This window comes from Rhea pennata, chromosome 1, assembly GCF_028389875.1.
Source record: "Rhea pennata isolate bPtePen1 chromosome 1, bPtePen1.pri, whole genome shotgun sequence".
Lineage (NCBI taxonomy): Eukaryota > Metazoa > Chordata > Aves > Rheiformes > Rheidae > Rhea > Rhea pennata.
In genome coordinates this window covers 146,552,873-146,567,652 of record NC_084663.1, presented here as the reverse complement: position 1 = coordinate 146,567,652, position 14,780 = coordinate 146,552,873, and the positions used below count along the sequence as shown (strand labels likewise).

Below are 14,780 nucleotides of genomic sequence, written 5' to 3'. Positions count from 1 at the left end.
AAACAGTAAAATAGGTATACACGAGAGGAATTCCATGTCCCATTTGATAAAGTTTTATTTATCAAAATCATGGTAAAAAATAGTAACTACGTTAAATTGACAGAATTGTTAAACGTAAAATCTATGTTAAAAAAGTTAGAGTGAAGTAACATCAAATATTGATTTTGCACATTCTGATTGCTTCCCCCCAACACCCCAAACAAACCTAAGGCGTACACATATAGATAGATAGATATAGAAGCGGATGTCAAAATCATGTTATTAAATGCAAATCAAAAAAACGCATAATCTGAAGTAACCACAAACCTGAAGAATTACAAATTTATTAACCATCAAGCAGTTTACAGCAAAAAGTCAAAACATGTTGTTTCTATGCCAAGCCTATTCCTTTAGTTTCAGTCTGCATTCTGAGTTTGAAAGACAAATTTTTCTGTATTTTCTAGACACAGCTGCAATGCAGTACTAGCTTCAGACCCATGGTTTAAATACTAACATTGCATACATTCCTCATCACATTATGGCCTGGTGATTTGGATTTTCCTTTTTTAATAGAAGATGAAAATCTTGATTTAAAATTTTAAGATTCTTCCACTTTAAATGCAAATAAAGTAGGCAGAAATTAGGAATTTCTGATGAGTAACCCTTGTCTCTCATTGATGTTTTTCAGCTGACAGCTTCTCTCTTTTATATTTTTGATAGTAACTAGTCAAGACATAATTCAGATAGGTGCATATTGCCTTGTAAGTTTCTTCTGCACTTTCTGCAGTAAAAACTCATACTGATCCATTGTGGATGTCCAGCAATATTTTACATAGAACAGTGATTGTAGACAAATGCTTTGAAAAGCGTCACCTATCTAAACAACTAGCTGCAATTGCTACTTCTTGGCAAGTCCCTAGATTAAAACCTATATTGGCTACTGTATTTTTCACGATTACTTCACAGATCTAACAATGTACATGTTCATTAACATTTCTAAGGATGTGGTTTGACTCTTTTGTATAAGTAACCAGGAATCTAAGGTTTGTCAGATCCCTGAAGTACCTTTCAGCAGTGATTGCAAAAATACTCCTGCAAATCCGGATCATTTCATTCAAACACTTGGCAATAAGGAGATTTTAGACAATATCACTATCGTATTTCAAATCATTTCTTCTATTTTGCAGCTTTTTCTTAATGCAAGACAGCTCTTGACATAACGAGTGCAATGATATATTTTGGCACCTCCTGTTATTGGCTTAATTTCTTTTAGCTGTTTTATTGTTTCTAACATCAACGACAAATAGGAAAAACAAGGATGTTAACACTGACTAGTATCAACCTAACTGCCTTTCCAAGAAACAAAGGGGTTAATGCTGACTCGTATTTACCTACCTGCTTTTCCCATACACTACTCTGAATGTTTTCACACTTATGTCATCAAGAACTGTATCTAGATCCTTTGCTACCTGCTTTCAATTGGCAATCTGGCCTAGAGAAGCTGAAAAGCTACATGCTCAAGAAACACAACCAGAAATAAAGCAGGGTTTAAAAAAAAAAAAAAAAAAAAAAAAAAAAAAACACTCTGATCTTTTCTTTGTGACTCTGGGATGTTTTGTTAAACACCTGCCTATAGTTAGAGAACTCAACATTCCCTTTGAGCTATGTTGCATTAACAAGGAAGGGGTTTTCTTCAGAAGCACAGTCATTTGACTAAAATAGCGTGAAAACATTAGAACCTTCTCTTTTGAATCCAGTTCTAATGCTTGCTGATGTACAACTCTCAGCATCTGTTTTTTCCACTGCATTTTACAAAATGCTTGCAATCTGTATTCACATTCACTTCTTTGCAACTTTTCTAAGATACTGCCAATCTCATGGACTTTCTCCAAAAGTCAGGAATTAAGTTCTATGATCTTCCTCCTTAGCTCACTTGGAAATTTCCTGGCTTTACTCACTACAGCAGATGTAACTGTCAACAACTCATGGTATGCTTGAGTAAGCCAGATGGATAGAAGTGTCAGAGCATAATAACTTAGAAGACTCTTCCAGGCAAAAATCAGAAATCAAAGAAAAGGAATAGTTTAAATCAAAGAGGAGAACAAGTTCCATTTCTGGTCTGATGTTACCAACTATCACATTCAGTATCAAGCTGAAACTTCACTTTCAGGATGCTTTTAAAATTTATTTTGCTTTAAAATATTAAGACGTACTACTTCAAAAGTGAAGAACACAAAACAAATACTTAATGGGCCAAATCAAGTTTCCACCTAACCCATTATCCTATTTCCAAGAACAGATATGTAAAGTAGAGTAACCACAGGGCAGGCACAAAGGAATGCTTTCCAGAACAGTTTCCAGTCATTGATTCATGATTTAGGGACTTACAGCAGCTAGACATCACCTTCATGTTTAACAGCCCTCAACAGCTTCTTTTTCCATAAATTCATCCTGTTGCTTTCTCAACCTATGTACACTCTCTTCATCCAGAATGAGTGCAGCAATGATTTCCTCAATTTTGAAAATATTTTTTTTCATATTTTGTTTGTATATTTTTCTTGTGGGCTAGATCCAGCTCATGGGCCATGAGAGCATCTACACTGTCCTGTATGTTTAGATGGGTGTAATCCATTCTAGTAGAAATCACTTTGCTCTTCTCATTTCAAAGAAGTAGAGCTGAACACAAACAGCTGCTTATAATCAAATTTTCCTTCAGTTTCTACTACTATAAATAGACTTGTTACTGTTTCAATTTTTATATGGCATTTTTAATGATTATGTGACAAGAAATGAAGTTAGAATTAAAAAAAAAAAGAAGAAGAAGTACAATGAATGTTACAAGAACCTACTACTTACCCATAACTTCCTTGTACCTCCTTGCTGACCTGTTGGAAGCTCTAAGTGGAGATCACCTCCACTGGAATACATTTCTACCACCTGGGGTAGATAACAGGAAAATGTTAACATTCAGCAATAAAGGGAGTCTGGATTAATTATCAGAGATTATAATGTACAATGCTATAGTTTAGCAATTTGACTATTATAATTTCTTACAAGTTTATTTTGAATGACGATAAAGCTATATGCTACTTGTACAGTTCAAATGCTTTCTGCAGTATCTTATAGTTTGTGGATCATTTACTTAACAGAATTGTATCACAGTCATCAGCAGACTACTCATTTACTTGGTGAGGTATAGACATCACTTCAGACATCAATTTTGCCTTAAGGTAAGAATTCTTCCCATTGTTGCATACTACATTGCACTGTAAAGCCACCATGTCCTATGAGAAATTATAATACTGCTATATTCCTTCTTCAAAAAGTCTAGAGATAAATTCATTTTATTGTATTTACATTTCATTGGTGGACATTTCTGACAACTGCTTGTCAAATGAAGAGAGCATTTTCCTTTCCTTGTTGATCAATACTAAAATTGACCAGTAACAAAATACAGATTCCTCCTGAAGTGTTTAGATGATGATGAAATAATATTGACGCAAAATAAGCAAAAGGGAGCTAGGAGTCTTAGCTGGGTTCAAAACACATGAGGTATTTTATTTTGTTTGTTTCAGCATTTTTCTTAATTACTAGTAAAGTTTAGTTGTTTCTTTCGCAGTAATTATGATCAGTTTTAAAAAATACAGATTTCACAGTTAAACCTTAATTTAGCAAACTAAGATTTATAGAATCATAGAATCAGTAAGATTGGCAGGCACCTCTGGAGATCATCTAGTCCAACCTCCCCGCTCAAGCAGGGTCACCTAGAGCATGGTAGACAGGGTTGCATCCAGATGGGCCTTGAAGATCTCCAGAGAAGGAGACTCCACAACCTCTCTGGGCAACCTGCTCCAGTGCTCCATCACTCTCACAGGGAAGAAATTCCCCCTCACGGTCAGGTGGAACTTCCTGCGGTTCAGTTTGTGCCCACTGCCTCTTGTCCTGTCATATGGGACAACTGAAAAGAGTTTGTCCCTGTCCCCTTGACTCCCTCCCTTCAGGTACTTGTACACATTGATAAGATTACTCCTCAGTCTCCTCTTCCCCAGACTAAGCAGGCCCAGCTCTCGTAGCCAAAAAATCTGCAGTTTCTAGTATGATTGATTGTATTTAAATATAGAGAAACATTTACATAAATGGAAAAACCTAGCTTCAGGTAGCTATGCGATTTAAATGGAATTTTAAGAAATTTCAAAATAAAGTTTGTTTAATACCATAAACACAAATGAATACTTGATGTCCCTCTTAAACTCACCTGCAACGGTTCACTGTGAGGGTTATGTATATTTATTATAGGAGAAAAACTGCTATTTACAGGAACTCTTGCCCCAATAAAAGGGCGCAATCGATATGGGTTCGGTACTCCAATGCCAAACACCTGGTTCAGAATAAAAAAAAAGGGGGGGGGGAATAAAAACAAGCATAGGCAATTGTATGTAGTTGTCAAAGGGCATAACATACGTACCATTTTTAGCAGGCTACCCACTCTATTTTTCTAATTAAGTAGTTCTAACTGAATATTTAAAAGAAATATCACAATATGCACTGAATTCATGATTATGCACTGAAATAAACTGGTTTAGTTTGCAGCTAACAGGTATTTCTTGTAGCTACTACTTCTCCCAGTGCTGACATACTGATAGCAGAGGAAGTCAAAAGACCATCTCTTCTTTTTCTGATATTCTGAAATACTATATACTAGAGCTAAAAGGTAAAAAGATGTAAAATATCTTTTAGTGGTATCATGTATGGTTATCTTTTTGAACCTCAGGAAAATAGTTTTCTGCCATTTAGTGAATAAAACTGTCTTGTTGGATCAGACAAGCATGGAGCTGTGCAGAATGAGCTGGATCACACATGCAAAAAAGTTGTTGAGAGGGTTTTAAAACTAACTCAGTGATCTGGTTTACAGTGTTTGCCCACAGATACTTATATAACTATGTTAAAACAAGTATCTGAGATGGAAACTTCAACTAGCTTGTCTGATAAAGAACATTGTACAAACACCCTCAGGTCGTTAAACATGCAACAACATATACTGTTCTAGTTGTTTTACACTTTGCAATTTTTTTCCAAGAGTGTTCTCCACTTACTCCTCTTACCTGATAAGTAAATACCCCATGATTAGAAGTGTTAATAAATAAAGTGTTCTCCACATTTCCCACTACTCTCGCAAGGAAAACTACATCAAAGGATGTATTGCCTCCGGGAAGAATTTTCTGAGGGGAAAAAAAAGCCAAGGAAGAAGAAAAACGGTTTATTGAGAACATTAGCCTTGGAAATGAACAAAATGTTTTGTGCTATAGAAGATCATCTCCTTTTTTTTTTTTAATGGAAAACTAAAATTAGAAAGTCTATTGCAGATCTAGGAAAAAATAAGCATAAATTTTAAACAATAAAATAATAAAATCAAAATAAATATCAGTATTAGAAAAACCACAAATAAAAATCAAAATAACAATAAATAACAATATTTTATAACTTTATTATCTAGCGCAAGTTTAAATTTAATTGAATTTTTAAGCCTAACTTAAATTTCATAATTCAACATATTGCAGAAATATTTTGACTGACAGTTCACAGAGCACTGAAGAATACTTTTAGAAGTGAGAAAGGCTGTTCCTCCCTTTCTGAAGGAAGGAGGGTTTCTTTTTCATTTGTTTTTAGCATTTTTCACAGCCCTTGCTGAAGTACAGGTCCAACACACGAAACTGAAACTACAGGGCTGTATCTGACAGTAATTCAGTTAAGAGTTAACCCAGCTGATACCATGCCTTTCAACTTTCAAGTTATTGTGACATAATTGTGCCATACCCGTGTTGGAATATACCTGCTTCAGACTAATATCACTTCATTAGACTTAACAAATTTTCATGAAGAGTCTAACAAGTTTGTTCCTGTATGTGCTCAAAGGTAAAGTATATTTACTAGTCACTTCAGCAGCAGAAGAGATCTGCTGTTGAACTGTCAGTTCCAGTATATACTTCCAACATAGTTAGAACTCCTACAAGTTATTCTATCCTCTTCCTCTTATAGGTTGTGTATTTTTCTATGCCTGGTTCAAATTCATTCGGTAACTAGCATGAGATCAGGAACTGAGATATTCAGTTTTTTGTTTGTAATTATTGTAGTAAGTAGCTCATTTAAAGAAGTGGAAGGGGAAAACAAGCTCTCATTCAGAAAACAGATAAGCTCATTTTGAGAAAGCAGAACAACTTACCCTATTCTGAAAAAATGATGCATGAAAATGTGATGTTGTAGCAGATATTGATACTAATGTAATTGTTTCTTCTGAGCTAGGATTATGTAGGTAAACTTTTTCCATTTTTGGCATTCCAACTGGCCTGTCAAAAAGAGAAAGTATTTTTAAAATGCTAGCATTTAATAAATGATATATAAAATTGGATTTTGTCTCATTAAACCAGACAGGAAATAAATACAGCAGTGACGGACACTGAGGTTTCTACTTCAGAAGGTTTTCTACTCCTCCACCAGAATCTCTAAATCATCCTCTTAAAAAAGGTTTGTGCAAAGCAACTTAGAGGAAACAGAACACATCTTACGTGTGCTATTGTAGTTGCATAGGTTTTCAATTGGGTAAGTTCAATAGGTAAAGCAGCCTAAGTTTGTTTTAGACTAAAAACTGCACTGAACAGAAGATTCAGTGGTAATAATCAACGTATACCACAATTTACAAAGCTATTCTGATGACAGACAGCACCTGCTACTCATGAAACATAATAGCCTAAATAGATAGATGCTAAAACCCATGGTATTAATTTAGAGATACAATTATAAACCCTTAATAAAATGCATCACTTTATGAGTAAAATATGCATATTTCTGCACTGCACTATTGAGGCCTCTTTGCTTACTTTGCAAATTCTGACTTTTGTAGGGTTTTTCCCCTTTTCTCTGCAGAATCCAAAGCAGCCCTGGTTATTCTCACACTAAACCATAGTTTCAGATGTCCTTCTACCACAGCTTTTTTCCGCTTAACTTTCCACCTCACTCTCATAAATGGACTGATGTGCATGCATGCTCAAACTTCCCATACTGACATTTTAAATTGGTACACCTGGAGATAACAAGGCACTTACTCCATTTGGTCTTTCAGTATGTGATGGAAGTAGGTTTTTTGTTTTTGTTGCTGCTGTTGTTTTTAAAAGACATAGCTCTTTTTTGGCTGTGTAGCCAGAGCACACAGAGCAGCATGCACGGTGACTCCAGAAGTACAGAGAACCTATCAGGCAAATGAACTAGCAATTGCATTATCTGCAAGTTTTGGATGCTGTCTTTACTGATTCCCAAGAAAGAAAATTCACTCAGTCGCTGAAACACAAGGGTATTAAGCTATATTATTAAAAATTTAGCAAGAACAGCTACTGCACACAAACAAGCTGTTTAAAACAGACTTGGTTGTTTAAGAAAAAAAAAATCCAAGAGTTCTGTATGGCTTGTTTTTGCTTCTGTTCAATACTAGCCGATATTACATTGTACACACGCTGCTATAACAATTGAAAAATGATTTTTTTCTCTTTTACAGTGCATTAAGCTTTCTAATTTTCAGCCATATAAACTCTTAAGATTCATGAATATATGCAAACACAGGTAATATAGTTTATGGAAGTTACTTCTATTTTCATGAGAAGAAAACTTGTGAATTCAGTATTCAACACTTCCTTAGTCCAACAGAGCAAGGCATAAAAGAATGAGCAGCTAGAAGCCAAAACTTGCTTTCCCTTTGTTAGGATTTTATCTTGAGAAGAATGAGTAATTAGAAGAAACAAGATAAGACAATTTCTGAACATTTATTCACACAGAATTCCCCCCAGCCCATGTCCTACCTTTGCAACCATACTCTTGCTTCCATAATGGACTGTAGCTAACGACTGACTTGCAGCAAATTATGCTGTGCTCCTCCTCCTCCAACCCTTAAGAAAGCTCTTTCCATCACTCCTGAGGTTTAGTTTTCTGCTCCCTAGTTTCCACTGTAGTTTCTTAGTCTTTCCAGTTGAAGACAGGCTTCCACCAGCTCTGTATTGTGATTCTCTTGCTTGTCACAGACTGCAGTTTCTGGACATTTCTCCTTCAGCAACTTCAGTAGCTCTCCAAGAAGGGGCAACTATCATCTCCCTCTAGTACACTGCACTCCAACCAGCCTTCTTAGAAAGTTTCACAGCCAAAACCAAGAATAAAGCAGTACAGTTCCAGTCCACCACAACAGCAGGTGTTGACAGAAGACAAGGTGGATTTTAAGCATTGTATTACAGTGCTTAGAAAAAGAAGTCTACAGGACTAGTATATCACATGCGGCCTCTACATGCAGCACTGGCAGAGCGCCAACAATGTACTGAAAATGTAACAGCAGCGCTATTAAGTATAGGTTTTTATGATGCATATTGTGTGAAATACTACAACACTGAGAAAAATGTGTTGAATGAACAGGTAATACTGAAGTGGCAGTCTGCTCCCATCAGAGTGGTGGTTTGAAAGTAAAACTCAATATCCCAGGAAATGGTCTGAATATCAACAATCTTTTAAAGTCTGAACACTTTTCCAGTGCTGAAAAGATGGGAATATAAGTCAGTATATTTGAGAGGCTAAAGCCTGTAAAAACAACTAGTAGTAAAGCAGTCATGGAGCAGATACCACAATTTACTGAACCTTGACAGGCTGGAGAATTGGGCAGGAAGGAACCTCCTGAAGTCCAATAGAGTGAACTGCCATGTCCTGCACTTGAGGAAATACAACCTCTCACACTAGCAGAGGCTGGGGGCAAACTGACTGGAAAGGAGCTTCACAGAGAATGACCTGGGGGTCCTGGTGGACAAGTCTACATGAGCCAGTAATGCGCCCTGGTGGCAAAGGCAGCCAACAGCATTTCTCCAGACTGTAGAGGTTCCTCTCTAACCCCTCCTCTCAGTTTGTGTCATCTGCAAACTTGGCTGGGGGTGCATTTGCTCCCAGCATCCAAGACATTTAATGAAGATGTTAGACAGTACCAGCCCCAGTATTGACCCTTAGGGGACACCACTAGTGACTGGTCTCCAGCTGGACTTAGACTTATGATCAGTGGCACAATGAGCCCAGCAGTTCATCCAGTTTTGGTCCATCCCACTGACCACTTACCTAGCCTGCACTTCCTTAGCTTGTCTATGAGGATGTTATGGGAGACATTATCAAAACTGACCAAAGCTGAGATAAACAATGTTCACTGCTCTCCCCTCATCCACTAAACCAGTCATCTCATCACAGAGGGCTAACAGGTTAGTTAAGCATGATTTCCTCTTTGTAGATCTGTGCTGACTACTCCCAGTCACCCTCCCGGTCCTTTGCATGTCTGAAAACAGTATCCAGGATTAGTTGCTCCTTCACCTTCCCAGGGATCAAGGTGAGACTGACCAGCCTGCAGCTTCCTGAATCCTTCTTCTTGCCTGTCTTGCAGACTTGGGGGGAGGGGAGGGGTGAAACAGGGAACACATCTGTTCTCTTCTAGACCTTAGGAACCTCCCCCAGTTGCCACAGCCTTTCAAAGACGATTTAGAATGGCTTTGCAATGACATGAGCTAGCTCCCTCAGCACTTGCAGGTATATCTCATCAGGACCTACGGACTTATGCATATCCAGTTTGCTGAAGTGCTCCCATACGTGATCCTTCACCAAAAGAGGTGGAGTCTTCACTGCTCCAGACATCCCCTCCGGTCTCAGGCACTTGGGATTTCTGAGGGCTGGTCTTACCAGCCAAGACTAAGCTGAAGACGGTATTCAGAACCTCTGCCTTTTCAGCATCCTTTGTCACCAGGGCCCCTGCCCCATTTAGTAACAGGCTCACATTTTGCTGTTCATGTATGTACAGAAGCTCCTCTTGTTGCCTTCCATGACCTTTATCAGTTTCCACTCTAGGTGGGCTTTAGCTCTCCTAATCCCATCTCTGCATGCTCAGACAGTATCTCTGTATTCCTCTGGAGTCATCTGTCTCTGTTTCCACACCTCCTGTACACTTCCTTTTAATGTCTGAGTTTAGTCAGGAACTGCTTGTTCATCCATGCAGGCCTCCTGCTCCCTTTGCCTGACTTCCTGCTTGTCAAGATGGACCATTTTTGAATTTGGAGGAGGTGATCTTCAAACATCAGCTAACTCTCCTGGACCCTCTTCCCTCCAGGACCACATCCCATTGGCCTCTTTCAAGCCAGGTCCTTGAATAGGCTGAACTCTGCTCTTCTGAAGTCTAGGGCTGTGATCCCACTTTTTGCTTCCCCTTCCTCACCTCCCCTCTCACAGCATCCTAAACTGCATGTCCTTGTAGCCAGTGCAGCCAAGACTGCCCCGGACTTTCACATCTCAGACCAGATCTATCTTGTTTGCAAGTAGGAGGTCCAACAAAGCGCCTCTCCTTGCCAGTTCCTCAGTCATCTGTGTTAGGAAGTCATCACAAATGCACTCCAGAAGCTTTCTGAATTGCTTGTGCCCTGCTGTGTTATTCCTCCAGCAGGTATCAGGGTGGTACACCACAGCAGCGTTATAGGTGATAAAGGCAGAAGTCATTAAAAAGGAATTCTACTGCTAGAACTACTTTTTTTTTTTTTTTTAATCTTTTCTTTTTGACCTGATTTTGTAATAAGCCCAATATTTTCTTTTGTTCAGATACAGCCCTGTTTATGTACCTTAAACCTGATGTTAGCCAAATCTGCGGAAATCTAACAAGCTTCAGGTGTTTTTTCTCTCATCAAAGATGAGAAAATCTAGGTAAAGTAGGTGTGCGTAACACACCCTTAATGAACCTGTACCTCAAGCAGTAACCAACTAAGAGACACTCTCCAAACTGTAGATTACCATGTCCTAATGATCTGCACAAGGAGGACTGTATTGCCTGGTGCCAAATTTTACAGAAGAATTTCCTGGAGCAGTCACAGATAGCACTTGCAAGAAGCTGGTATAAAAACACACCACATGTCAAAGCATGTAAGGTTTTGCTCCTGATCTTTTGCCTACATAATGCTAAGTTCACCTACACTGACAAAAACACGTACCACAACTTGGATGAGAAGATGGTAACTAACATGTGGTAAGATGCCTGTTCAGATGCATAGATAAGCCTGTGCTGAAGTTCTTTACTGCTGCAACTCCACTCTTGCAGTATATAGTAAGCAAGTCCTTGCGATTGAATTAATTTCTGCTTTAGAGATCAAGAGGTAGATTCTTTCAACTAAAAGAAAATGGCTTCTGCAAAGAAAGTTGGGGAAAAAAATGCTTGATTACTGTCTCAAACTTAATTCACAAAAGCATTAACTATTCACTGTGAAGCAAACATGGATTGAGAAACTGCCCTTTTAAAAGGGTAATTACATTTCTTCTTACTGCCTACAGTTTAGACACCACCATAAAAATGCAGATTTGATTACAAAGTTGATACAATTCCATTACTAAAAGTAAAGAACACAAATTCAGCAGATAACACTTCTCCTCTTGTATCTGCCCATTATTTTTAGTGGGACTGGAGAGAGAACACTGAAATCAACCTAGAGCTTCCCACTTAGATTTCGGACTGTTGGGAGTAATGATACATATACTCAACATTCAATCTAGAGTAATTCCTCATCAAATTTGATAGCCTAACAAAATCTTTTCCCCATGTATTGTTTAACTGTAGTTTTTAGCATCTTTGGCAACTGCTAAAATAATTTTAAGAACAGTGTAACAGATCATATTGAAGGTCCACCTGAGTTAAAGCAATATCATCTCTTGGACAGGAGTGAATAGTAGATACCTAGGCAAAAGTGTAAGACTGCAGCAAGAGTACAAAGCTGCTTGCCTGAACGGTCCCCTAGCCTCTCGCTATTTGCGGCTCAGGAACTTCCTGAATCAATGCAGATGAAAGCTCCTCCCAGAAGATCAGAGATAGTGAGCTCCAAAAATAAGTCCGTTTTTGGCTTGTAATGTATGTAGCTATTTTTAATGAACTGTTGCAAGCTGGTCTTACAAGGTTACCTCTCCAGACTGAAAGTGAGTACCTGTCTGAACCTCACTCCGAAGAGAACTCTAGTACAGCCAGCTTAAATGAATGAAGCCTGTATGATGATCAGAGAACTTGAAGTACACATATTTATCTGTTTCACATTAAACTTTATGCATCACTGTTCAAGTGACACAGACAAGTAACTTCTATAACTGAAGTTAGAGTAACTGAAGCATCTACATTTGAGAATGCAAATACGTCTCATTAACAGAGAAAAGCAGAAGAAAACGGAAAGGATCTGTATACTAGCCTATAGACTGTTTATCAGCTTTCAGTTTCCACTGGCTTTTCACAAATCAAGAAAGTTCTTCTGTACTGGATTTGACCAGAAGTTAGTCTCCACTTAATCTAAAATGGGGCATTTATTGTTCTTTATCTATTCAGAATCAAACATGGATCCCATAAAGATAAATCAAACTTTTTCCAAAGAGTTATCGAAACCCCATAAACAAAACATTACAACAGAGTCTTAGTCAGTCATGTCACTAATTGTGACTTGAATCAGGTTAAGAGCATAATAAACTGCATTATTTGCTTTGACAACATTTATCAGTCTAATATAAGCAAACAAAAACAGAAGTAGATCTAGACTAAATGTCAATTTACTGCCAAAAGTCTTTTATATTTAACAAAATTCCAACAGAAATGGAAGTTTAATTCTGCAAGTTTTTCCTTTAAAGATCTCAACCTCTCATGCATTAAAAAATGTATTAAATGTACAGCATAAACATTTCGTTGCACATTATAGGTACCTTCTAAGTCCTTTCACCATTTAGAGTTGTTTAAAAATATAAGAAAAATAATGTTTATGAGTTCTGTCCAGTATTTGGCAAGGTAATTCTGAAAGCTTCACCTGGCCTTGAAGGGAATTGTTTAGTAATATTCAAATATTTCAGACCTTCCTGCAAGTATATGACTAAAAGTAACTTAAGCATATCAGTTTCTTTACTTCAGGAACTTTAATTCATAACAGTAAATGTAGGAGAACTAACTTTATCAGGTAGACAGTTTATCCAGATCATTATTTTTCTTATATTTTCTATACATTTCTATATAAGAAACATGAAAACCCTACTGAAGTCTCCTGAGCAAAACATTTCAAAGGAAATGCAAAATGAGACGAGTTGATAAACAGAAAATTGAAGATACATTTGTAGGATGCTGTCAGACTACCAAGAAAACATTAGACATTGTCTATATAATGGCACCTTGCTCTCAAATTCAGTGAAGCAAGATGCTCCCTTCAAATGCAGAAGCAAGGTTTGATCAACTACATGGATTAGAACTATCACTTTTGCTAAAAGTACATTCATTTCATACATTATCAATATAATGAAATAGGAGTAAAAAGAAAACTTCAGCTTTAAAATAATCTCACATCTTAAAATTTTGAGGCTCAGCAGTCCAGCTTATGTTGTGTTAGCATCTTAAATACTAAGCATTCAAATTCTCTATTATCAAGAAATGCATCTAGCAAAAATTTAATTTTGAAAAACCTTTTACCTTTGCTTTTGATATATTCACAGTTGATTTAATATATATAAAGGCATCATATCAAGACACAAAACAGGCACGAGAAGAGAGTATCAGCTGCCCTTTATCAGTATGCTTTGATATTAATCTAAATGGCTCATCTGCAGAAAGATGCATCTCAAGTGCAGAAAGTCATATAGATAACTGTTCTGCTGCAATAACCTCTGAGGAACCAACTGCTAAAGTTATGGCAGACAACCCAATGGTTACTGCCTGCATCTTAGAAAACCTTAATTATCCCATTCCCATTTAGCAACAAGGGAGAGTGATATATTAAAAGAGATTATAAGGAAAAGAACCAGGCTACAAATACCGGGCTGGAGGGGGGAGGACGAGAGGATGTAGTTTTGTTTTTGTTGCTTTTGATACATGTTAATGCCTTAAGTATAGGTTTTAAATTGAACTTTGTGGCTGCAGATCTGAAGCTTTTAAAAATTATTTTTGACATCTGATTGAAATTTTAGAAAATCTTAAGAGGACAGTGATTTCCGCCTGTGTTTACAATTTCAGTTCTAATGGGTAAAATAACGAATTATTGGAAAAAATAAATGGAGCACATAACGAACAAGATCTAGTGCATAGGGTCCCTATTTTAAATGATAAAAATCAGTGCTCTCACAGTTCAGTTTGATATTTATTGTATAGAAGCATTTGTGCTTCTCCTAAATAACAGATTTGTACTACTTTAGCAGTGTACTAGAGTTATACTATTTTAATGCTTTCAGCACTGATAGGACAGATTTGCAGAGAAAGCTAAAAAATAAAGGAGAATACATAGCTAAAAAGTACTTATGCTACTCTCCAGAGTCTAGTTTTAGTAAGAAAAAAAGAAGGTATCTTTGGAAATCACACAGCAGAGAAGCACACATAGTTTACTTCAAACAAGAATGTAAAATACAGATGGCTTTTAAAAGTAAGATATTTCAAAGCACATCAATGTAACACATTCATACTAGAAAAGTTGTAGAATAATGTATTTCAAGTGTAAAAATTCTGTAATTATGAACTGAAAACTTTGTGAAATTTACTTAATTCCAAATCAGAAGTTTTTATAGTGAGTAGTTAGAGTAACTATTGTACAAGTCTGAACTGTACTCACCGCTACAATCCATATTAATTATACCTGTAATGTTTGTTTAGCAAAGATATAGTAGAGTGAGCCTTATCCTAAGATACTCTACTATTCAGTTTAGAACATCTGTATCCCACCTGCGATCAGTTACTGACAGAGAAACAAAACAACTCCCCA

At 37.1% G+C, this 14,780-nt stretch overlaps 1 protein-coding gene across 2 annotated transcripts in view; it reads right to left on the bottom strand.

Moving 5' to 3' along the window:
- The window catches only part of TMEM131 (transmembrane protein 131), a 100,509-nt gene that overhangs the window by 45,660 nt on the left and 40,069 nt on the right, over positions 1 to 14,780 (bottom strand). For both annotated transcript variants that reach the window (XM_062601576.1, XM_062601577.1), the window contains exons 5-8: positions 6,200 to 6,323; positions 5,082 to 5,198; positions 4,235 to 4,357; positions 2,836 to 2,916 (exon numbers count right to left, since the gene is read on the bottom strand). In XM_062601576.1, coding sequence (XP_062457560.1) covers positions 2,836 to 2,916; positions 4,235 to 4,357; positions 5,082 to 5,198; positions 6,200 to 6,323 — 445 coding nt within the window. The remainder of the gene's footprint in view (positions 1 to 2,835; positions 2,917 to 4,234; positions 4,358 to 5,081; positions 5,199 to 6,199; positions 6,324 to 14,780) is intronic.